The sequence below is a fragment of the Miniopterus natalensis genome, chromosome 4 (assembly GCF_054644295.1).
Source record: "Miniopterus natalensis isolate mMinNat1 chromosome 4, mMinNat1.hap1, whole genome shotgun sequence".
Lineage (NCBI taxonomy): Eukaryota > Metazoa > Chordata > Mammalia > Chiroptera > Miniopteridae > Miniopterus > Miniopterus natalensis.
This window is the reverse complement of record NC_142084.1, coordinates 10,903,665-10,926,646: the sequence shown is the minus strand read 5'-3', so window position 1 is coordinate 10,926,646 and position 22,982 is coordinate 10,903,665. Positions and strand designations below refer to the sequence as shown.

Here is a 22,982-nt window from a genome sequence, read left to right as displayed (position 1 = left end):
AGAGTGGTCTCTTCTTCTGCACCTCTTTCTTGCCCCCCCAGCACTCCCAAGCCTACAGGGTCAACGAGCTTCGCTCTTGCTTGAGGCAGTGTGTGTGTGTGTGTGTGTGTGTGTGTGTGTGTATCTCAACCACTGAGAATCACTGTAGCACACTGGTTGTGTTCACACCCTGGGGGCTGCACCATATACTAGTTCAATGAGCTTGGAACACCTAACCTCTCAAGCCTCAGTTTCTCACCTGGAAAATGGAAAAATAACAATACCCTGCTTTGTAAGATTGTTGGCAACATTAAATGAGATACATACTGAGCTCTTAGGACCAGCCCTGGCACAGATCTGGCCTCTATGAATGGATCTCCTGGGGTCGGTTTGTTTCATTACTTAACAAGTGCCTGCTCTACACGGGACCGGTGCAGGGTCGAATCTGAGCGGACCCTGTCCTTGGAGAACCAACAGAGCTACCGGGCAGAAGTCAAGTGTCACCTTGCGCTTAAATATCCAAGTCGTAGAGGTTATGAGGAAAGAGCCATTTCGTTTTTCATCCCTAATAAACTATTAATGTCACAATGCACAGAAATAGGTGGGCTGGGAAACAGAGAGTCACTCTGAAAAAAGGGGGATAATTTTGGTCTCCAACCATCAGGGCCATCTCAGCCCGCAGTGTTTCAGGCCAAGAGTGGGTTGTAATATGAGAGCTTCCCTACCCAGAGTGGTTCAGCTGAGGGCAGTTTCCCCAGCACTACCCTTCCCGCAGCCTCTGTGTCATCTGTGGAATGGAAGTGGGTGTTAAAGCCTTTCCACTCTACCCAGTTCAGATGCCCAGTGAAAGGGGACACATGGAAGAAGGGAGGAGGTTACTTCTATTCTGTTTTGTTTGTTTTTTTAAATATATTTTTTATTGACTTCAGAGAGAGAGAAAGGGAGAGGGAGGGAGAGAGAAAGAAACATCAGTGACGAGAGAGTCATTGATCGGCTGCCTCCTGCATGCCCCCCACTGGGGATCGAGCCCACAACCCAGGCATGTGCCCTGACCGGGAATCGAACCCGATCGCCTGGATCACAGGTCAATGCTCAACCACTGAGCCACACCAGCCAGGCAAGCCTCTCATTCTGAAGCAGGAAGGACTGGGGCAGAACTTGCAGGGTGAGGAGGGGAACAGAAAGGAAAACTTGTCCTCTGGGAGGTCATCCTCTCCCCTCCAACCCAGAACACGCCGTCTTCCATTGCTCTCCTGGCCTTTGCACTAGACTACACATCCGACTGCGCAGCCTGTGGCCTCTGTTGTTGCTCTTCACTGGCCTGCGTCCTCCTGCCTCGGATGCTCAGCGGAGGCCATTCCTTATGCTTCCCTACATCCCCCTGGCTGCCTACATGTGGAGTGTATCTCGGTTTATATGGGGGGGGTGCATGTGTGTGAAATATCTGGCCATCAAAACATAGGAAGACATAGAGAAGAGTCTAAGACGACGATGGGAACTTAAACCATGCACTCACTGAGCGGAGACACACACACACACACACGCACAAACATGTTTTTATGCCCTAAGCTCCTAGCTTGTGTACAAACACATCTGTGCTCCCAGAAATGTCTTAGCTTTTCTGAGGATGCTGTTGACAGATACATAATAGAAATGGGTTTGATCTTTGGAGTAAAAATGAGGGAGCTTAAAAATTCCTAATCTCATACCGAGCAGGTGTGTGACCTTACGAGTGATGTTAACCTCTCCTGACCTCAGTTTCTTCCTCTGTCAAATGGGCAGCTCTGTGTGGAGGTGAAGAGCATAGACGGTCGGGAGACCTACTGCTTACTAGCTCTGGGATCCTGGGCTACTCATCCTGAACCTCGGGTTCTCCATCTGCCAAGTGAGGGTGACAATCCCCATCTCATGGGAACCCTGCAAGGAGTGAGAACGATGGACTCAATAAATAAGTGCCTGGGGCCCAGCTGGGTGTGGCTCAGCGGCTGAGCATCCGACTCAGGATCCAGGAGATCGAGGTTCGATTCCCGGTCAGGGCACATGCCTGGGTTGCGGGCTCAACCCAATCAATGACGACTCTCTCATCATTGATGTTTCTCTCTCTCTCTCTCTCCCTCTCCCTTCCTCTCTTTGAAGTCAGTAACGATATATTTTAAAAAGTAAATTAAATAAATAAAGTGCCTGGAACACAGTGGTGCCCGTCATCCAGCAGCGTGCCTGAGGCTCCAGGCCCCAAGCAAGAGAAGGGACGCGAGTGAGCGGATGGTGTATGAAGGACGGGCGAGGGGGGAGGGGGAGGGCACACTGGGCTCACCTTTGTCCTTGGTGAGACCCTGCACCTCCTGCTTCACACTGTCGTTCCAGTGGGTGATGTCCACGTGCAGGGCGTAGTCACAGCAGCTCTTCCCATCGGCCCACTCTCGCCACTTCTCATAGGCTTCCGTCAGGCTGGACTCGGGCTCGGGCACCACGTGGTCGACTGCACGACAGAGGCCCCCGAGGGTGGGTGACTCACGGACACAGCTCTCGCTCCCCTTCGCTCAGGCCTGCTCCTGCTGGCTTCGCCATGACTGCAAAAATCTCTACTTCCCAGGCATGGGATTAACCTTAGAAAGTGTTGCCGATGATTTAACTGCGTGACCGTGGACAGATTTCTCGCTTCTCTACACCTCATTTTTCTCATCTTTACAACGGGTCCCAAGTAGGGAGGGAGACAGGGTGGCACAGTGCCTTCCTTCTACGTTTGTTAGGAGATGAAGAGGGAAAAATGCACTCAAGTGCTCTGCCTGATGCCTGGCACATAGTAAGTGCTCAATTCATGCTCGCTATCAATGTGTGCCTACTATGTGCTATTATTACCAGCACTGTAGGGAGTCACTAGAACAGATAAAAGTCCAGCTCCCTTCTAAGGGTGGAGGAGGGGTTTTAATGTCATGTCAGGGCGCAGAAGAGTGACACCCCCATGCTTACGCCGCAGCAAAGAGCCAGTGTCAGCTGAAGGACCCTGACGCTGGGCCCACAGACCTTATTTCTGTGTAAACTCTCTGTCAAGAACCTGGTTTCTTTGAGGCCTAAATCTACTCATGCGGTACCTGCAAGCAAAAATGTTATTTTTAAAAATAATAACATTTAGTTGGTGAAGATAATGCTCTCACAGTTTGCCTGGGCGGTAGAGGAAAAGTGAGAATTGGTACAATTTGCCTAAAAACAATTATAAAACAGATCTCCAAAACCTTGACATTTTTTTCATACCTTAACTCAACGATTATTCCCTTATCTAAGAATTATTCCCAAGGAAATAAACAACACTGCGTGCAAAACCTGGGTCCTAAAGGGGTCTGTCAAGGCTAAATTATTACATGTTTATGTAAGTGGAAAACTAGAAACAATCAAAACATCTAACAATAGGGTAAATGGTTAAATACATAAATTGTGATACCTTCATAAAACGGATGGTTGTTCAGCATCCATTTTACATGTTGTGTTAGAAAAAAAATAAACACAGTATGTCTATTACGATCCTATTTTTGTTAAACAGGAAAAAATATATGGGCAAACAGAAATAGCAACGTAGTTATTTTCATAACTAAGGTTTTTGAATTATCTACAAAGGACACATAGGCTTATGTGGTTCTTTGCATGCTTTTCTCCCGTGTCACCTGGAACCCTGGCTTTCCTCCTGCTCCTTCCCTCACGCAGAAGACTAAGCAGCATGCACATCCCCAGAATGCTGACAAGTTCAAGTCCTTGTCCAGGTGGCCGAGAGCCAAGCCGAGGCCGCCCATTTCCTCGGCCGCTATCGCCAGCGGCCTAAGTGCACTTATCGGAAAGCGAACGCGCGGGGCTGCATTACTGACGTCTGGACCCGCACCAGGGCCTTCGCGGGCAGGCCGCTGCTGAGAAGTCAGCTGGCTTCCTCCCTTTGGGTGGAAAAAGCTATGGTCTCCCTGAATTGCACCTTTTATGGCCTCAATGCAATTTCCCTGGGCTTCCACACCCCGCTAGCCGGAGCTGAAGCCTGCTAGGGCTCCCATCGAAAGGAAGCAAAAGAGAGTGAATCATTCTATGGCTCAGGCTGTTCTGTTTCTGTGGGTGGATGTACATGGTGTTCAAATAAGCGGTGCTCTTGCTGAACACGTTGGGGACGGGGGCTGGGAGAGGACCCAACTCACTGGCATTCCCTTGGGGGCAGGAAGGACTGACCTGGACACTTTCTGTTCAGTAATGCAATGGCATGCAACTCCCTAGGTTGCTTTGGAATTGCAACAGTTACCAGAAAAAAATAAAAATAATAAAGGGAACCACAGACACAGCTTGCCTAATCTTAAAGATATGAACTGCTCAACATACAGCACAGGGCAGATTACACTCAACGCCACCAGAGCCCACTCATTTCTCAAAACTCTGTCTCCACTGTCACTCTCTCCGGGATGCTCTGAGCCCCACTGGCACGCTCTGCTATGCTCTCTGCCCCCTCCCGCCTGAGGCCCAAACTGCAAGTTCTGAAATAACTTTTTGCCCATTACCCACAACTTTTCCCGTCCTCATTTCCCAGTGACAGGCCAGAGGTGGTCATTTCGGATTCTCCATCACCTGCACACCCAGCCCCTGATACTAAAGGCAGACAGGAGAGGATGGCTGCTCTCACGGTCACGGGCCTCATGAGCCTCTTTATGGTGAGCACAGTGGTCAACACATTCCTAACACTTGGGATCAGGCATGTGTAATTTGGGGGGACTTACTGATCATGGTGGTGCCGCCGGCTAAGGCAGCCTTTGTCCCCTGGAAGAAGTCATCCACTGTGGTCATCCCCTTGTAGGGCATCTGGAAGTGAGTGTGGACATCGATGCCTCCGGGGATCACCATCTTCCCATTGGCCTCAATGGTCTTCACTCCTCCAGGGACAATCAGATTGTCTCCAATTTGCCTGGTAAGACAGTGAAACAACTGGCAATTTTTAAAAGTGGCTTCAAAGACATAGTATTATAAGGGTTTTAAACATTGGAACACATTTGTCAAAGTAGTCCTTGCAAGTGATGCACAAGCTTAGCAATCTAGAAACAAATAAAGATAATACATACAGAAAACAGTTTTTACAGACACAAAACAATCCAATATGCTGTTTGATGGAAACACACACATGTCCTGGTTTAGTACTATAACCCAGGGATTGGAGACTGTCTAGAATATAGGGTTTGAAATAAGCATTTTTGAAAACATGCTGTAAAATAACGAACTGTTGTTAGGAGAGATTGCAGGAGGTAATGAAATCATTTAAAAAACAGGTGTGTGGGCCAGCGGGTGTGTCAACCCATGAACCAAGAAGGTCCCCTGTTCAATTCCTGGTCATGGCACATGCCCGGGTTGCCGGCTCCATCCTCAGCAGGGGGTGTGCAGGAGGCAGCCAACTGATGTCTCTCTCATCGATGTTTCTATTTCTCTCTCCCTCGCCCTTCCTCTCTTTCTAAAATCAATTAAAAAAAATTTTTTTAAAAGAACAGGTGTGTGAACTTAACTACCTCTAAGTGTGTTCATCTGGGCTGCTAACAGAAGAGATCCTTTTGCACTTCAGTCTTCACTCAGTTGCTCCCTTCCCTGAGGATGTATCCGTCAGTCACACATGAAGGCAGACTCAAAAAGAGGGAGGGAAAGGTGTAGATGCTCTGTCCCAGCGGCTTGGTGGGGTCAGCATCTCAGCAGAAGCGTCAGGCCGAGGAGATGACTCTGACAGCCTCTGGAGGCCACACACACCTTCCCCAGGAAGCTTCGGAGCACCCCAGGGAGGATGGGAGACGAGAGGGGGACTTGGGTGGGGAAGAAGCTGGTGAGTATGCCCAAGGCTCACTCCACAGGGCAAGGGACAACGACAACTACCCCTGGAACAATGTCACCTCATACCTCATCTCCTGCTGCTTGAATTATATGTGATTTCACACCCTTGACTTAAATGGCCGGTTCAATCTGTCCAATATGGAGTGCAGGTAGAACCCTGATTCATAAGCTCCGACACTGTCATCAAATGCCTCCTACCTTGGGGACAGGGGAGCCCCACTGCCAGTAGCATGAATGCCCCCCTCCCCTTGTTCATAGCCAGCTAAGAAAGAAACTCCCTTGGGGCACTAGAAGTCCACCACTGGCCTGCCAAAGTCTTAGTTCTGCAACTAAAGTAAAGTATTTCTGACATCTCTAAGAGTTCAACTTCACCCCCTCACCACGGGGCCATTCCAGAGCCACCACAATTCAAAACACACTGTGGAAAAAATGCAGCCTCTGATTGCAACCCACTTCTAGCCCAGATACTGGTCAGCTGTGTTCCCGTGGTTTCTCCCTCACTGATTTTCCTCCGAGGGAAAGGAAGAACCAAAGGCATGAAGAGCTGCCTGGCCTCTGAGTGTGTATGTACGTGTGTTTTGACAACTAATTTACCACCAAGTCTGAATCAAACGCCTTCCCCTTTTCCTCCACTGAACTTACCAAGGTCACATTAATCCCTGAAGGCTCAGCTTCCATCTCCTCTCCTTGGTGAAGTTTCTACTAACACCCAGAGCTAATAATTAAGAGTGTGGGTCAGCTCTGGATTTGGGGTGTGTAGATGTACAATCTTGGCTCTGCCAGTTACAGCTTTATGACCTTGGCCAAGTAACTTGAGGTTAATCACCAGGTCTCAATTCCTTCATCTGTCAAATGCAATAAAAATGCCTACTCCATAGAACGGTTATGGAGATTATATGTTATTGTTATATGTTAAGCCTAAAGAATAGTTAGGTACATGAGAAATCAATAAATATCAATTATTATAGTTAATAAGGACCCTACTCCCATATGGCCCTCTCCTTCTGAATCCCATCATTCTACTACTTTAATATTTGATGTTGATATTATCTGGTAATGTTGTATCTGTCCTTTGCACATACACACACACACAGAGATTATTCAGTTCCCCTAAAATTCTGTAAGGTCCCCAGGGGAAGAGAGCACGATGACTTGGGTCCCAATGGTATCTCCCATAGCATGCAAAATAGCATGTGTCCAGACTAAGACAACTGCCTGGCACAGAGCAAGCACTCCATAAATTTTCCCAGGCAAATAACTCTGTAACAGTTGGAAGAAATAACAGATGCTCCCAGACTTACAATGGGATTATACCTCCCAATGAACCCACTGTACACTGAAAATACCATAAATTGAAAATGCATTTAGTACACCAACCTATCGAACATCACAGCTTAGCCCAGCCTACCTTACGCACGCTGAGAACACTCAGATTAGCCTAGGGTTGGGCAAAATCATCTCGCTGCTGCGGCCTAGCATCATACGAGAGTATCTATCATACCACCTATTGCTAGCCCAAGGAAAGATCGAAATTCAAAACTTGAAGTATGATTTCCACTGAAGGTGTATCACTTTCAAACCATTGTAAAGTAAAAAAATCCTAAGTTGAACCATCCTATGTCGGGGACCATCTGTATTTCTGTTTCTGCTAAGAATGTTGTTAGAGACAAAGGAAATTTCAGGACTGGATGAAGATCATGTTATCCAACCTTGTTTCCACCAACACACACACCTGATGGTTAAACTCCTTCTATAACACCCTTGGTAGGTAGTCTCTAGTCCAATCTAATAGAGATGCAAAAGGAATTCATTTCGCATATTCGACTCTGGTAGCAGATGTTTGAATAAGTGTGTGAAGATGGACTGAGCCTGCACTTAAGACTCAACTGTGAAAAGTTCTGTGATCAATTACTGATACCTGTCATGAGCTCTGAAATAAGGCAGCATTAGGTACTAATTTTTTTTCTCTCTCCGAATCTCTAAATGAAGGAATTTGCTACCTCTAAAGAGAGCCAACTATATAAAATAATTTTTAGTAATAAAAAAACATAAAATCAATTGTGACTTATATTTTGACAAAATTGTTTTATATCGGTTAGCTTGCCTAGTATTTCCAGTTTTTCCTACTTCTACTACGAAAAAGCATTTATGGAAATTGGCAAGGCAACTAAACACCAGTATCTCGCATTTGTCCATCCATTCATTCAATGTATCTGATTAATGTTGATCTTTAGCAAATTATTTACTTTATACGTTCTTTCTCTTCATCGGAGAAAAGGGTAATAATAGTACTTACTTCATAGGATTACTGGCAGATTAGATAAGGCATGAAAACATTTAACAGTGCCTGACATATACTACATACTCAATAAAAGGTAGCTCTTGTCGAAGCCTCAGTGCTCTGTGTGCTAAGGACCGGGTTAAGTGCAGGGCACAGGAGATGAACAAGGTATGGCCTTTGCTCTCAAGGGGGCCTCCCGGTGTCAGGGCTGCTATGCTTGAGAAAACACAGGTGTTTTTAAAGCTCAGGGAAGGGGAAGCAAGCTTAGATTGGGGGGCTGGTAAAGAATGTCCGCCTACAAAAGATTTATAGCTAAGCCAGGTTTTCAAAGATAAGAGGTCTCCTGTAACCAGAATCTTACACTAGTCAATCAAGTTGAATAATGTAAATATAAAACTGAATGAGGCTGGAAATGGCTAACAGGAGGAGTTGAATGCACCAGTTTTACATCCCTGTGGGGATGTACCTTGCTTTCTGTGGTGAAAGGCTGTGTGTGCGTCAAACCCTTCCTTAAAGGTCACTAGGTAGGAAGCTGTACATAAAGGTTACCTGGCCGGGCTGCTTACAGGCACCCAATAGCAAACCATTTGGTAAAGCAATTATATATTCCCGAAGGATCTATTTGGAAATCTTGCCTGAAATGTATGTCTTCTCTGTGCTCTGCCCATCGAAGTCTTGCCTAAGTCAAGGTTCGGTTTAAATGACCCCTCCAGCCCAAAACCTTCCTCTGGACACTTCTAAAGTACGTATCTGCGCTCCTTGGGTACCGATTTTAGGATGCTATAACTTGTGCGCATTTTTCAGTACCCTTAAGGACAGTGGTTGTGTCTTCCACTTGTCTAAGACACATGGAATGGGGGTCAAAGCAGCTTGCTCAGGGGCACCCTCAGCATCCGCGGATTGACTGGATCCAGGTTTTTTACTTCATTCGTATAATCCACGTGAACTAAGGCTAGCTCCCACCTTTGAAGAATTATGCATATCCAGACTGGAACGTGAAAAACACTCATTTTTGAGAAGAAGAAATGAAACACAGGGAGCCATCAGTCGAGTAAGCAAAAGGTAGCGAGCTTCTTTCTGAAGAAGGGATTACGTACAAAAAGAGAGAGAGAAGGGTTCCATGTACGTACTTTATCAAACCATCTTCCATGTAAATATCAGCATAAAAGGACTGATCATCGTTGACGATTCTGCCTCCCTTGATAAGAAGACGGTCACTCTGGAAGAAAAAGGGAACACAGTCATTCTCATAGCCACGACTTCAGAGAAGAGCGGTCTGCCAGGGTTCTCCCACGTCCTTGCTCTAGAAGCCTAGTAAGACCATATTTACTAAAGACATCTGCGTGCCTGACGCACTCAGGGTTTGAGCTGAGTGGATAGGTTGGGGATCCAGTCTTTCTCCTTTGCCTCTAATCCCAATTATTCTGGAGTCTCACCTCTTGTTTCTGCAACTCTCCTAGCCACTCAGAAACAGAGCTACTCGGGGGAAGACACCCTTCTTATGATCTTTTCTGCTTCAGGAAGCACTCAGTGTTTAAAGTGGAGTAACATACACTCCAGTGCCTAGCACCCAGTCTGGTGTTCTGCTGACACTCCATGTGATTCTCAGAAATAGAGCTTAGGAGCAAGAACACTGTGAAACAGCTTTTAAAAGTCTTCACAATGACAAGGGAGCCATGCTATATTTAAAGCTCAGGATACTTATACACGTATGCACACATGCCCACGAAGTTGTGGAATGCCTGAGAAAACCACCTGAGTCCTGGCCAGATGGCTCAGTTGGTTGGAGAGTCGCACCGTACACCAAAAGGTGGCAGGTTCAATCCCGGTAGGGGCGCAAAGGGGAAGCATCCTATCGGTGTTTCTCTCTCTCCCTTCCTCTCCCTCTAAAAGTCAATAAACATATTCTCAAGTGAAGATTAAGAATAAAATAGAACCACCTGGTGGAAAAACAAGACAAAATATCTCAGGGTGAAAAAATTATGCAGGATTCCTATTTGCTTCATTACGCTCAGTGTTTCTCACATCTTCTGAAGTGTATTTCTTTATTGCTTTTATTATTACAAATTGCTTTTGCTTGTGAGAAAATGTTTAAAAACGACAACTTAGATGAAGTTTGGTGAGTGATCCAACTGGAAATAATGCATGTAAACGCCAAGGATATTAAAATATAAACATATATTTCACATATAAGTCAGGAGAGGGACAAATCGGTGTCAGCTTTCGAGACGGGAGGTTTCATTAAGTGCATGGAGCTCAGACCGCAGCATGAGAGATGGATGAAGCTTTGTGAGGTTCACGGCGGAGAAGAGAATTCTTAGGAGCCTGTTTGAATGGACTAGAGCATTAAAAAAGAGTGGTAGGTTGGATTCTGTTAAGGTTTCAACTTAAGGACTCCATCCATCCATCCATCCTCTCATTCAGCAAATGTTTATTTAATATTTATTATTAAGTAGGTGGTGAGGGTGCTGTTGTGAATGAGTCACGCCAGGTGATAGCTTTTAAGGAACTTAAAGGGGGAGCCTGGCAATAAAGAAAAAAGAAAGTCAACAAAATAAATAAAATGTAAAAGTGTATTAAGTGTCCCAAGTGTTCAGCCTCTAGGGGAGCAGAGATTGTTTAACTAGAGGCCTTTTCAGGAAGGTCGGTTTAGATGGGGGAGGAGCGGGAGGACTACAGGCTGAGGGAACAGTGTGTGCAGAGGCCCTGAGGCAGGAGTTCGTTTCTTTGAAAACCTGAGAAAGATCAGTACGGAGGGGGCTCAGCGATCAAGGAGGAAAGTGGCATGAAATGAAGTTGGTGAGGTAGGCACTGGCTTCCAAAGAGGACACAGGTTTTATGGGGAAGGAAGCCCCCCACACGAGCTGACTTCTGGCTCCAAAAATAAAAGTGGTCAGGGCCAGAAAATGACACTTGAAACTAGGGATCCATGAGGGATACGGCAAATTACCACGTAGTTTCTCCTGCTTCCATGGTATTGCGTGAGAACAAGAGATTTCATCACCCATACTGTTGGGGGAGCGGGTTTTTAAAAGACACGCATCAACGAGGAGCTTAGAAAGAAGCTATACGTGTGGCGAGGAGATGCGCCAATAGGTGGAACAGGAGCTCCCAGCACCCGTGACCCACAGGCCCCTCGAGGTCCAGGCGTGGTCAGTACGTCCACCCCCTTCTGTCGTGTATTGCCTCGTACTTTAAACAGCAGCAAAACTAAGAAACGCGTAGTTCTTGTCACACATCACGCTCTCGGGCCGCTAAGCCTGTGCAAAGATGTTCTCTCCGCTTTCTTGTATGTTTACCTGGCATCCAGCAACCATCCTCTCCTTCGTCCAGCCTCTGCTTGAAGGGTTTCTCCCCGAGGACACACTGCCTGACTTTCCAGCAAATTCCACTTGCTGCACTGCAATTCACTTCAAATGATTGTACTGTTCTACAATAGCTGGCTTCGTGTTCAATTGTCTCCTGACCGGACCAAAGACTCTTTTAGTCTTGGAACCACGTGTCTTTTGATGATTTTATCTTAGTTCCTGCAGGCCATCCTAGACAGCTCTAAGTAATGGTCAAATGAATGACTGAAGGGTGGGACACAGGAAGTCGTATTATATCGATAGGATGGGAAGGCCATCTGAGTCAGAAAATTGAGTGACGTGGGCAAAAACTGGACTTTTAAGAAAAACTGGGGGGGAAAAACTTGAAGGCCATTATAATCTACTGTTTTAACAGCAATTGAAAATTTATATGAGGCAGTCCTAGGACTCTGCTTCCTAAACTAGAGAATACAGATTCCCATGCCCTGCTCTGGCCACCACATTTGTATTTCATGAGCTCCACTCAGCTCTGATATAGCCATCAGCCAGCCCAGGACCAAGTCAAAGACCAGTAGCAGAAGCCACTGTCCCAGTCACAGTTCTGCGTGTCTATGAGGGTGACAGAGGTGCCTCCAGCAGGAGCTTCGTAATAATAGCAATCTTGGTAACTGTAAGTTCCCCTCTCATAGCTCAGTGCTTTTCTGGTGTCCTTTTATCTTTCTACAAAGAGCTGAAGTAAGCTGGCTTTTGGAAAGGAGCCAGTTACTGTCTGAAAGGAGACCAGCTATGAAATATGACCATCCTCCTGCCTTGGGACATCCAGCCCTGAGCTGCGGGTGTGCTCACCACTTCCTTCAACAAGTATCAAATGTCGGCCAAGGGCAGAAGCTATCTTGGGCCCCACATACATCAGGGGGATTAGTAAGAGCTGATCTAAGTGGATTTAACACCATTGAGATGCAGTCATTGGAAACCCTTCAAATGATAATTAAATAAACCTTCTCTGGCTCAATAGTCAGGAATCGAAACAGAGCTACCAAAACTTCAACTCACAGAACTCCAGGAGATGTTGGCCCTGGGATCCTCAGCTTGTCCCCCTAACTTTTACTCAAGTGGTTAATAAAACTGCTTTATTCATTTCAACTCTTCCCATGCATGTGGGATGGGATCCACGACAAAGGGCAGCCCAGGCAAACTGTTGCTAGACACAGAAGGGTCTGAAAAGCAAGACTTGGGCTTGGCATTGCAGAATGACTGCTGACCACGCCCAAGCCACATAAAACCAAACTCAGTTGTTACAGAACACGCTTGCCTGTGAATGCCTGGACCAGATCTGCAGAGTAACACATGCTGGGGTCAAAAACCAGGACAATAAGTCAGTCGGACATCTGAGATTAGAAGGCATCCTAGATGACGTCAGAAAGAATGGGGGGGATGTGGCCCTTGTGAGTTTTCTGTTCCCGGCAGCTAAAGTTGTCAAGCATCACGAGCTGACGATGCCCAAGGAGGTAAAAGGGTCTAGTTTGGAGCCTAACAGCGCTTCTCATGCAGTGAGACATATAAAGGATGAGAGTATTGCTAGAGGACACCGGGATCATTTGGAGGGCATCTGGAATGCAAAACAAAGCTCTTCAGAGCCTGAAGCCATCAGCCGAGGACTCTCTCTGCCTCAGACCCTGCACAGTCGCCTGGGCTGAGTGTGGCAAGCTCCTGCAGCCCACAGGAGCGCCGGGCATAGCAGCCGGTGAGTGTGGGCCCAGCTGGGTCCTCCCACAAGTAAACATCTCTAAATATGAATTATATTTATTCCATTCATATTATTTACAGTACCCTAAAATTTTTTTAAAAAGCCTTAAGATGTTGAAAAGGGACACTTACTCTCATTTTCCAAATGAGGAGATACACACAGGAAGGTGAGTGACTTTCTCTGAGTGACAGTCGGTTAGTTCCAGTTGGAAGGAAATCCAGGTCTCCTACCTCATGGCATCATACCGATTTCCACTGGAAACCGCTGTACCAATTGTCCTTAAACCTGATGACAAGTGGCTCTTTCTGATGGGGCTCTCGTCTCTGCTCAGTGCTGAATCTGACTGCTCAGAGCTGACGTTACCAACTGGCGCCGCAAGGGAGGCAACCTTAGGAATCCGTAACTTTGCGCCACTACCTAGAGGGTCAGGGCAGCAAACCTGCCCCCGGCGGCCTCAATGTGTCAACGCGGCTCATAAAGGGACCCGATTTACAATCCGGGGTAGCACAGGTCCCTGAGGTCTGAGGAAGTCATGAAGTCCAATCATTTTTCCCTCACTAGGGCATAATAATAACTGAGACAAACCAGTATAAAAAATTAGGGGTTTGTGAGAAAGAGGGAGAGGGGAGAGAGTAACAGGGAGAGGGGAGAGAGAAAAGAGGGGGGCAGAGAGCGAACACAAAGGAGGCCGGGGGGGGGGGCGGCAGGCAGGAGGCAACAGAGTCTATGTTGTAACAAGGGCGCTGCTGAGAACGGCTGGGATTCAAACGGGAGCAGAGAAAGAAAGACTAGAACCCTGAACCCAAGCCTAGCGGAGATGAGACGCCGCTTCCCGTGTTCGCTTCCCTCCTCTTGTCTCCAACTTAAAGAGCTGGAACTATCGCCTGTGTCCCCGAGGTCATGAGAACGCGCCTCCCAGGGAACCCAGGGAACCCAGAGCCCTCGGGGGTTCCCGTCAATAAAGTCAGCGTGAGAACAGTGTGGATGGCACCTCTGTCACCTCTGTTCTCCAGGCTGCAGACATCGCAGCAGCTCAGAGCAAGAACCAGAATCCCGGGAAGACAGAGAGAGGACAAGGAGTGGGGAATGGGTCTCACAAGATCAAATATTCTGTCACCTGCGCTCACATCACAGAACACTGGTCTGAGCCCGTGGGGACTCAGGCGTCCCTAGAATCCCAGGTGAAGGGCGTAATTAGACTTGACTCCCTAATAACACTTCTGTTCTCAAGAATGCAGCAGGACGGGTAGACTACATGGATGAAATCTTGTTTTTCTCCCCCGAGGCAGCATCAATTAAAGAAGAGAGAGAACAGGCTTTCTAAGACAGTCCAGTGGACTCTAGAGGGTATTCAGAACCAGGTGCAGAGGCCCCTGGGGGACCAGAGTTCTCCCCCCAGCTCTGCTGTGAAAGACGCACTTTGGACGAGACGCAGATGTGAGCTGAGATTCTAACACTAACGCTACCTGTGTTCGGGGGAGTGACTTTACCTCTCTGGGCTTCAGTCGCATCATCTGTGAAATGGGGGCACTGATACCTCTTTGGGGGTGCTGGTTAGGATTACGGGGGATGCTATATGCAAAGGGCTGGACTCTGCTCGGCACGCTATGAACGCTTAGTGCACGTGAGCTACCACCATTACTGCTCCTTATTACAGCTGGCTCCTGTCCACTCCCCCCTCACATATGCTCAAGAAGAACTGAACTAAAGGTTTGCTAATCCCAATCTACAGACCTTGCCATGAAGGGAATTCCAGACACCAGTCGCTAGCCAACCCTCAGCAACTGCTCTCAGCTCCTGCCACCAGCAGCCAACGTTAGCCAAGACTGTTCCTTTTAACCCCTAGCCCCACCCCCACCACCAAGGGCAAGTTCCCATGGCCCCTGCAGGTCATTCTTCCTATGGAAGTAAGCCTCCGAGAGGAGATAAGAGGGGATAACAATAGACTTGCTCTCTTCCAGCAGGAATGGAGACAGGGTGGAAAGGTCTAAACCCACCCCCAAACCCACACTCCCTGCCCAAGGCATAGATCTGTTTCTAGGACCCTCAATGACAAATGTGCCATTGAGACAGAGAGACAGAGAAAGTCCCAGAGAAAATACACATCTTCAGGGGCGATGCAGTTTCCTGACTCTTGAGTTTGGCAGGGTTGGCTCCTCCAAACTTCTGAACTGCTACAGACGAACCTCAAAAACATTCCTTTCTCTCACCATCCCAACACACTACGACCATCAAAGTGTGCTGGATGGAGGTTAACCTGGGGAACCCCCGTCAAAACCCACCAAGCCGAATTCGGACCAAACGAGAAGCATCGTGTTCGCTGGCTCGCGCTGGGTTTGGCCCTGCAGCGCCGGGCGGCGGTGGGAAGGGCAGCCAGCAGAGGAAGGAGTAGCCGAGGGATATCAACCAGAACAGGGGGCTGCTCCGTCTTCTCGACCAGAACATCAGAGTGAGCTGTGTGCACCCCCCCCCCCCCCCCGCCTTCAGAAGGATGTGTTAACGGTTCTAAAGATGCAGTTATCAAAGGGCCAGCCGAGGTATGCGGCCTGCCCTCCGTCAGAGCGCGGTGGGGGGATGAACTGTGGGGGCTCCTTAATCCTAGCCCCCTGATAACAGTCTCTCCGTCTCCAGCAGGTTTCCAGACAGGGATAAGCACAAGTGGGTAACCAGGCCAGGGACGAGAGGATGGGGAGGGGGGACAACCCAGCCCTGCGCTGGAGGAGCCACAGAGCTGAGCCCTTCCAGTCTCCGGCGGGAAGGCGGACTGGGCCTGCAGAGCCCAGACTTCAGTCACTTGTACGCTGTTTTCATGAGATTTGACATATCCTGGGACAAACTGTCCTGTTACTGACCTAGTATCATGCCTAAATAAATGTGTTATAAAAGGAAACACTCTCTACCTCCCATAAATTCTAAGCCAGTATCACTTACCAAAAATAGACAATAAACCTAGGAATAAAAACATTGCTAAGTTTTGGCTGCATTCTGCCGCCTTCAAAAGCATTCTAAAGGCTGAGCTCAGAGCTGCTACCTTTGTTAACAAAGGAGGGTCACCGCCTGGCCAGAGTGACTCGGTTGGTTGAGAATTGTGCTGTGCACTGAAAGGTCGCCGGTTCGACATGGGTCTATCAGACGCAAAATCGGGACCCAAAGCAGAGCCATGGGGACCTACCAGGCCCCGCACAGCACAGCAGAGGGAGGAGGTTACGGGGATCATGAGGGACCACCGGGTCAAGGTTGAAGGGATGAGGGAAAGGCAGGGTGGGGAGGTCGAGTGTGGGAACAAACATGCCTTATCAGAAAACAGGATGCACCAGGTGTGGGTAAAGAAGAACTGTGGCATGTTTTCTGCTGAGCTTTTGGGAGGGAAAATAGAAAGGATGCTGCCTGGGGTGGACACCAGCCCTAAGAGCAGTTTGCAGGGCCACTCAGAATCTCCGGCAGCCGCCCAGGGAGTTTGGAAGCTGGAGCTACAGCTGCATCTCTGCCACCTACTTATGTGTGTGATTTTAGGCAAGTGACCTCATCTGTCTCTGGGCCTCAGTTTCCTCTGCTGGGTGAAGGTGTAGTTCTCTAAAAAGGCCCGTTTATGTATTTATAAAGTACAGGTCACTATGCCAACCTCAAGGGGTGACACTGCCGGGTTGGACACTTAGAAAAGGCTCCATAAGTGGTAAGCATTATAAATACTACTACTACTACTACCATTACTACTATGCTCCCATCTTCATTTTACTGCGCTTATTATATAGATGCACAATTAAAGGTAAATCCAAATTGCAGTGCAAACAGAAGTTAACTATTACTATTATAAATACACTGCCTGAGAAACATATAGAACACAGACTGAAGACAAGTCAGTGCTTCTAGAACTAATTCACGGCTGTCTTTAATCTGGATTTATATGATAGTTTTGTTTTATTACTTTGCTGTTTTGCTTTGCATTGCCTCTTTTTAGGCCTCCAATCCACGTGTGACGGGTGCAAGCTCTCTGCACATACAGACTAGAAAACTGGGCTCCAGCTTCCTTCCAACAGGATCCTGTGTCCTTGAGTCCCAGAGCCTGTGCAAAAGCCAAGTGCCTGCGCCATCAGGCAGGAGGGCCTGAAATTTCAACCCAGGCCTTGATTCCAGGGATAACCGGGTTTAATAATTCATCCCCGAAACACACACTTGTGTGACTACTGGCTGTGAAGCTGGATGTTAGGTTTACGGAGAAGCAAAGATGAAACAGTAGGAAAAGTAAGCCATGGACACAGTAATGTGAAATAGAAAGAGAAAGGGTGAGACTATAGAAGCAGGGAAGCGATCAGTGGTTTGGGGAGGTGGGGAGAGAGGTGGGAGGGGTGACCAGGGGAACACATGGAGCACTGAGGATTTTCAGGGCAGTGAAATTATTCTCTAAGATACTTTAATGGTGGATGCATCACAATATGGATTTGTCAAAACTCATAGGACTGTACAACAAAAAGAGTGAACCTTAATATAAAACTATGGACTGTTGTTAATGTATCAATACTGGTTCATCGATTATAACAAACGCACCACACCAATGCAATATGCTAACGACAGAGGAAATGGGTGGGGCAGCGAGGAAGAGCATATGGGGGCTCTCTGTACCTTCTACTCAGTTTTGGTAAACCAAAAACTGCCCGAAAAAGCAAAGTCTATTGAGAGAGAGATCCTCTGTTGGCTAGATGTCAAAGAAGGGATGGGTCTTGGGAAAACAGCCCATCTGGACATGCAGGTATGGGCAAAGGCAATTCTAATTAGAGTGGGGGGACAATAATTCCTAACTAGCACTTATTGAAAACTTCCTATGTGCCGGAAAGTCTTAGAAGCCTATGGACATTTTGTTCAATTATCCCTCAACCAATGCTATAAATTCTGTTGTTATTACCCCCATTGGATTGATGAGGACATGGAAGGCCAGGGAGTTTGGCTCATGGTCCGACATCACCTAACCAGTCATTGGGAGACCATCTGTGCCAATGCAAGAAATGCAGTGGGGGGGGGAGGGCGGGACACTATGGAGCTGTGAGGGTCCCTCGTGCTTAGGATCCTGGAGTGGGGAAATCATGCAAGAGATGGCAGGCTAGGTTGGGGCGTTTGACCTTTATTCTGAATGCTGGGGAGCTCCGGAAGGATTTTGAAAGAATGGGTGAAATACAATCTCAGAGGAAAAAGAAAAATCAGGCTGACAGAATGGCCATGCTGGAGATTAAGGAAGAAACTAGCCAGAAAGTAGCAGCAAGCAGCAGAAAAAAAGACGAAGAAACCACCTTTATCACTTAGGGTGCCAAGAAACATACAGGATACTCAAAGCGGGTTACAGAAGAGAGTTCAGTGACGGGATTATTTAGCAAAGTGGGCACAGAGTTTAGGGAAATTAAATGGATGTGCAGCACCCAGGGACCAGCAGCAGGGAATCATTACCATCCCAGGCCTGAAGGAGGCGAGAGCAGGGCCCGGCTATGGGCACTGAAGAGGGCAGCTATATGGAGAGGTCAGCGTGACAGGAGCTGTGTCCTTCAGGGGACACAGGCAGCCGCTCCACAGTGCCCCGGTGGCAGGGAGTCACGGAAAATACCCTGACTTGATGACCTGAATCCCACCCGGAGCCCAAGGGCAAAGGACCTCCTGATGCCAACCAGGCAGGTCCAGGGCATGGAGCGGGGCAGAGAAAGGTGCACAAGGTATCTGGAGAGGCAAGTAGGAAACATCCAGCCCAGACCCTGAGCATCCAGCCATGGGACATGATTTCACAAACTGCAATAAAGCCACACTATGACTTATTATGCAGCTATTCTTGTCAACAGGTTAAATAGGCATCTTGAACTGAAGATCTAGAACAAGGGCAAAATATGATTCTATTCTTACAAAAGCAAACAAAAAATACTCTAGGTAAGTATGTTTATGTTTTTGTGTGAGCAAAAGAAAGGTCTGGAAGGATGTCCACCGATTATTAACCCTGGGCATGGCAGGAAAAAGGGAAGCAGAGGGAGGAAGTATGTGTAACTTAATTTTTCCCCCCTTTCTCCTCTATTTATATATCATTTCACCAGTTGTACAATGCATATGACATTTTATTCTTTTTCAAACAGATTGAATAAAGAAAATTATAAAAAGGAAACAGAGTAAGGCGATTGCTACGGCCCAGTGTGACAGCAAGACTATAGATCAGGGAATGCAAGGCATAGTGCAGAGAAAGCTGGGACCAACCGAGCCACTGAAAGGGAATGGAAGGCGATACGTCAAAACAGACTACAGTTTCGAGCGAGGATGGCAGGGAGGACCCAATAGTAAAGACGGAGAACAGAAAGGAGAGTGACAATGTTGAGGGACATGACTTTCAGTACTAATGAGACCTGCTGGCCAACCAAACAGCCGTGCAGCAGACAGCTAGAAGGGGGGTCTGTGATTTGGAAGAATGGTCAGGTGCTCAAGGACGGACTGAGTTAATGTCACACTGAAAATGGCTACACCGACGGAAAGGCCACAGGGTAGCAGAAAGGCCCCAGGGATGGGAGTCAAGAGCCCTGATTCTGGTCATAACTCCGCGACCCTGAGCAAAGCACTTAGCCCTTCTGGGCTGCTGGCCAGTGCCCGGTGCCCACTTCCCCCTCTTCGGAGCGTTTCTCCTCTTTGAGCACTGCTGACTGACGGCCGGCTTTGACTGAGCCTTCAGAATGACGGGGAAGTCTAGCGAATTCCCACCGATTGCTTCTCAGGAACAAGAAACTCTTTCACTAAACCTGAAAGCCAGCCAAAATGCAATTCCCAGAGGAGCGCGGGCTCCGGGTTTGGAATGTGTGAGCGGTACCTTCAAATGACAGGCAATTACTCCCCATCTATTTGTGGTGGCCACGGGGAGTCTTCTCCAAGCCTGACCTTATACTTTGAAAATTGGCGGGGGCTGCCTGGGGATCGTGGTGAGAAGCACAGCAACCACTGGCTTATGCAACTTCCTAAAACTGTCCCATGGCGGATGCATCTGAGAGAACACACAGCTGCAATGTTGCAACTCACACCGCGGCCGTGGACAGAGCCCTTGGGAAGGCGGTGTGGGAGGAGGGCACTGTTTCAAAGGCCGAGATGGTCCCCAGTTTGCTCTGCTCTGGAGCCCAGACATCAGAGATGGGGTCTGTCTAGGAGACTGCACAGGTCTGGCCAGGCCTCAGCCCTCTCTTTACTGCTAAAGAACTGCAGTGCCAGAGCAGCCTGGTGAAATGATGAAAACAGGGGGCTTTGGAACTTTGATCTGCCCCAAGGACTGGGGTGAGTCTTAAGCCTACATTCTGATGTATAGTAAGTGCTCAATAAATGCATATTTCTTTAAAGTTGGACCCAAATGCTCTTTTGCTCAGGCCCGTGGTGCCGGCAAAATAGGCAGGTGTCACGGTCTCTCTATTGCCAGGAAGTGGGGAGCTACTGACCAGGTCAGAAAAGTGCACTTGGGCACAGCCCTGAAGGCCAACCCTCTCTGAGGCGCCTCCCATGCAAAGGGAAAAAGTAGGGATTGAAGCCCAACAGCCAAAGTCTGCCACCAGGAAGTGTGTCAGCACCCAGTTGATCAAGAAAGGGAAAAAAATAAAAAATAAAATCACAGCCTTTGTACCCAGTGATGGTGGTTTGACTTTTATTGAGGAAAATGATGACGTTCTGGTTGCTAAATTTGGTCACAAAGGTCCTGCTGTCGGTGACATTCCTGGAGTCTGCTTTTAGGTTGTCAAAGTAGCCAATGTCTCCCCTTTTGGCCGTAGGCAAAGGCAAGAAGGAAAAACCAAGCTCATAAGCTCTGGTGGCAAAAACACAGTAATAAGTTTTTATATGAAAAAAATAAAAAAAAAGTTGCACCCAAATCTTCTCAGGTCACTGCCTTTCACCTGGATGCCTACTCACTCTCTCCTCCATCCTAAAAAGGAGCTTGACTTTGTACTTTTTTTATGTATGTACTTTAACTCCTTTCCTACGGAGCCCAGACACACTTCTTAAGATGGAGTGTGGGCTGCTAGCAGAGGGGATGGAGGACGTCTCTGGTTTTTCTGGCTCTTTCTTGACACAAGAAGCAGACAGTGGTGATGACTGATTCTCTTGGTCACAGCTGTCGATCTGCCTGGAAACCTGCACACCCAAAGCTCCGCTTTCATTTGCTAGATAGGTGGTTATTTTATTCTTGGGCCCCAAACTTCTCCAAATTACACTGACAGAGAAAACTACAGATGCTCTGAGAATGAGGCCTTCAAGAGGTCATTTGAAGGAAATGAACCCTTGAAATAAATACAATTGAGGCTCCACTTAAAATGATCAGAACTCAAAAATGAGACTAGTGGGCAGTTAATCTGATAATGAAATGTTTCCTCACCTCCAGCCAAGATCTAAGACTGTACATTGCAGGCACCTCCTGGAATGTACTCAACACTGCTTTATTTGCAAATATCTCACTGAGGTTACAGGAACATATTCCCTGCACCCACAGGCCCGCAGCCTTCATCCCTCCCTGCAGAGCTACGAAGTGCACTCTTTCAAGGGTCACTATTCAACACTGCATGGTTCTAACACCGGCGGAATAATCTTCTTTTGGAATTAGCTCCAAAATGTGCGTTATTTTTGTTTCTCTGCTCAGTTCCCAAAAGTGCTATGACTACTGAAGTTTACAAAGGCACTTGTCCTGTGCATAGCAGAGCAAGATGTGACACATATTAAATTGTGTCTAAAAAAGGGCAAACAAGTTCCAACCCTTGCGAGTTGCTTTGAGTCATCTCAGATACTGCAGTTTTCATCTGTGTTTTATCACTTCCGTCCCTGTTATCCCAAGTCTCTCCCTCTTTCATTCATCATTCCATTCATTCAAGGTTAGCCTGAGCTGGGCCTTGGTGGTCCAGCAGAGAACACAGACAAGGTCCCTCTCACCAGGGAGCAGACAGCCTCATAGCCTTCTGATAACACTGTTTCCTTAACACTGTTTTCCCCAAACCACTTAATCCAAAAAAAAACCACAGTAGTTTACAGTAAAGGAACAGTATCATTCATTCATTTACTTATCCATTCATTCCTTCATTTAACAAATGGAAATGCCTCCTGTTCACAGGACTCGGGATATAACAGTGAACAAAAGAAATTCCCTGCCATTGTGCTATCTGGTTGAAAGGGCAAACAACAAGTGAGCTAGGAAATGACTGTAATTTCAACAGTCCTACGTGAAATTCAGAAAGAGGGTGAGGGGACGCTGGAGGCTTGGAAGAGAGCCTGGCTCCGCTTCTGAGGAGGTTTTCAAAGGCATGTCTGAGAAGCTGTCGGCTGAACAGAGCTCTGAATGATCTGAGAAAGCGAGTCGAGTAACCAAATGCTCCTAGAAAACAGTGCTCCTCAGCCAGAGGGAGCAGCCGGTACAGGAGCTCTGAGCTGGAGATGGACATGGCAGGTCCAAGGGACAGTGAGAGGGGAGGACGGCTGGTGCCAAGTCACCGCGGGGCAGTGGCAGGACTGGAGTCGGAGAGATGGACTGGAGGCAGGGCCAGGCCACGTGGAACCTTGAGAGCCATTCCAAGTGCAAAAGCTGTTTTAGCAGAGGTGTGATCGGACCTGATTAATATTTTTAAAGGATCTCATGGGGCGATTCAGTTAGGGGGGTTCTTACAGTCAGATGACAGAGGCTTGAGCTAGGGTGATGGTGGCAGTGATGAAAAATGGTGAGAAGTGGTTGAATTAATATTCTAGTGTAAAGGTAGAGGCAACGAAGTTGCACAGCTAGTCTAAGACTGACTTAACCGGGACTTAACCCCAGTATATGCTGAAAATGAAGCTCACAGAACTCATAACTTAATTGTGTCTC

At 47.6% G+C, this 22,982-nt stretch overlaps 1 protein-coding gene across 2 annotated transcripts in view; it reads right to left on the bottom strand.

Annotated features, from left to right (window-relative positions):
* DPYSL3 (dihydropyrimidinase like 3) overlaps nt 1-22,982 on the bottom strand; it is a 104,247-nt gene that overhangs the window by 24,387 nt on the left and 56,878 nt on the right. For both annotated transcript variants that reach the window (XM_016202911.2, XM_087816283.1), the window contains exons 2-4: nt 9,223-9,311; nt 4,722-4,906; nt 2,294-2,458 (exon numbers count right to left, since the gene is read on the bottom strand). In XM_016202911.2, the coding sequence (XP_016058397.2) occupies nt 2,294-2,458; nt 4,722-4,906; nt 9,223-9,311 (439 nt within the window). The remainder of the gene's footprint in view (nt 1-2,293; nt 2,459-4,721; nt 4,907-9,222; nt 9,312-22,982) is intronic.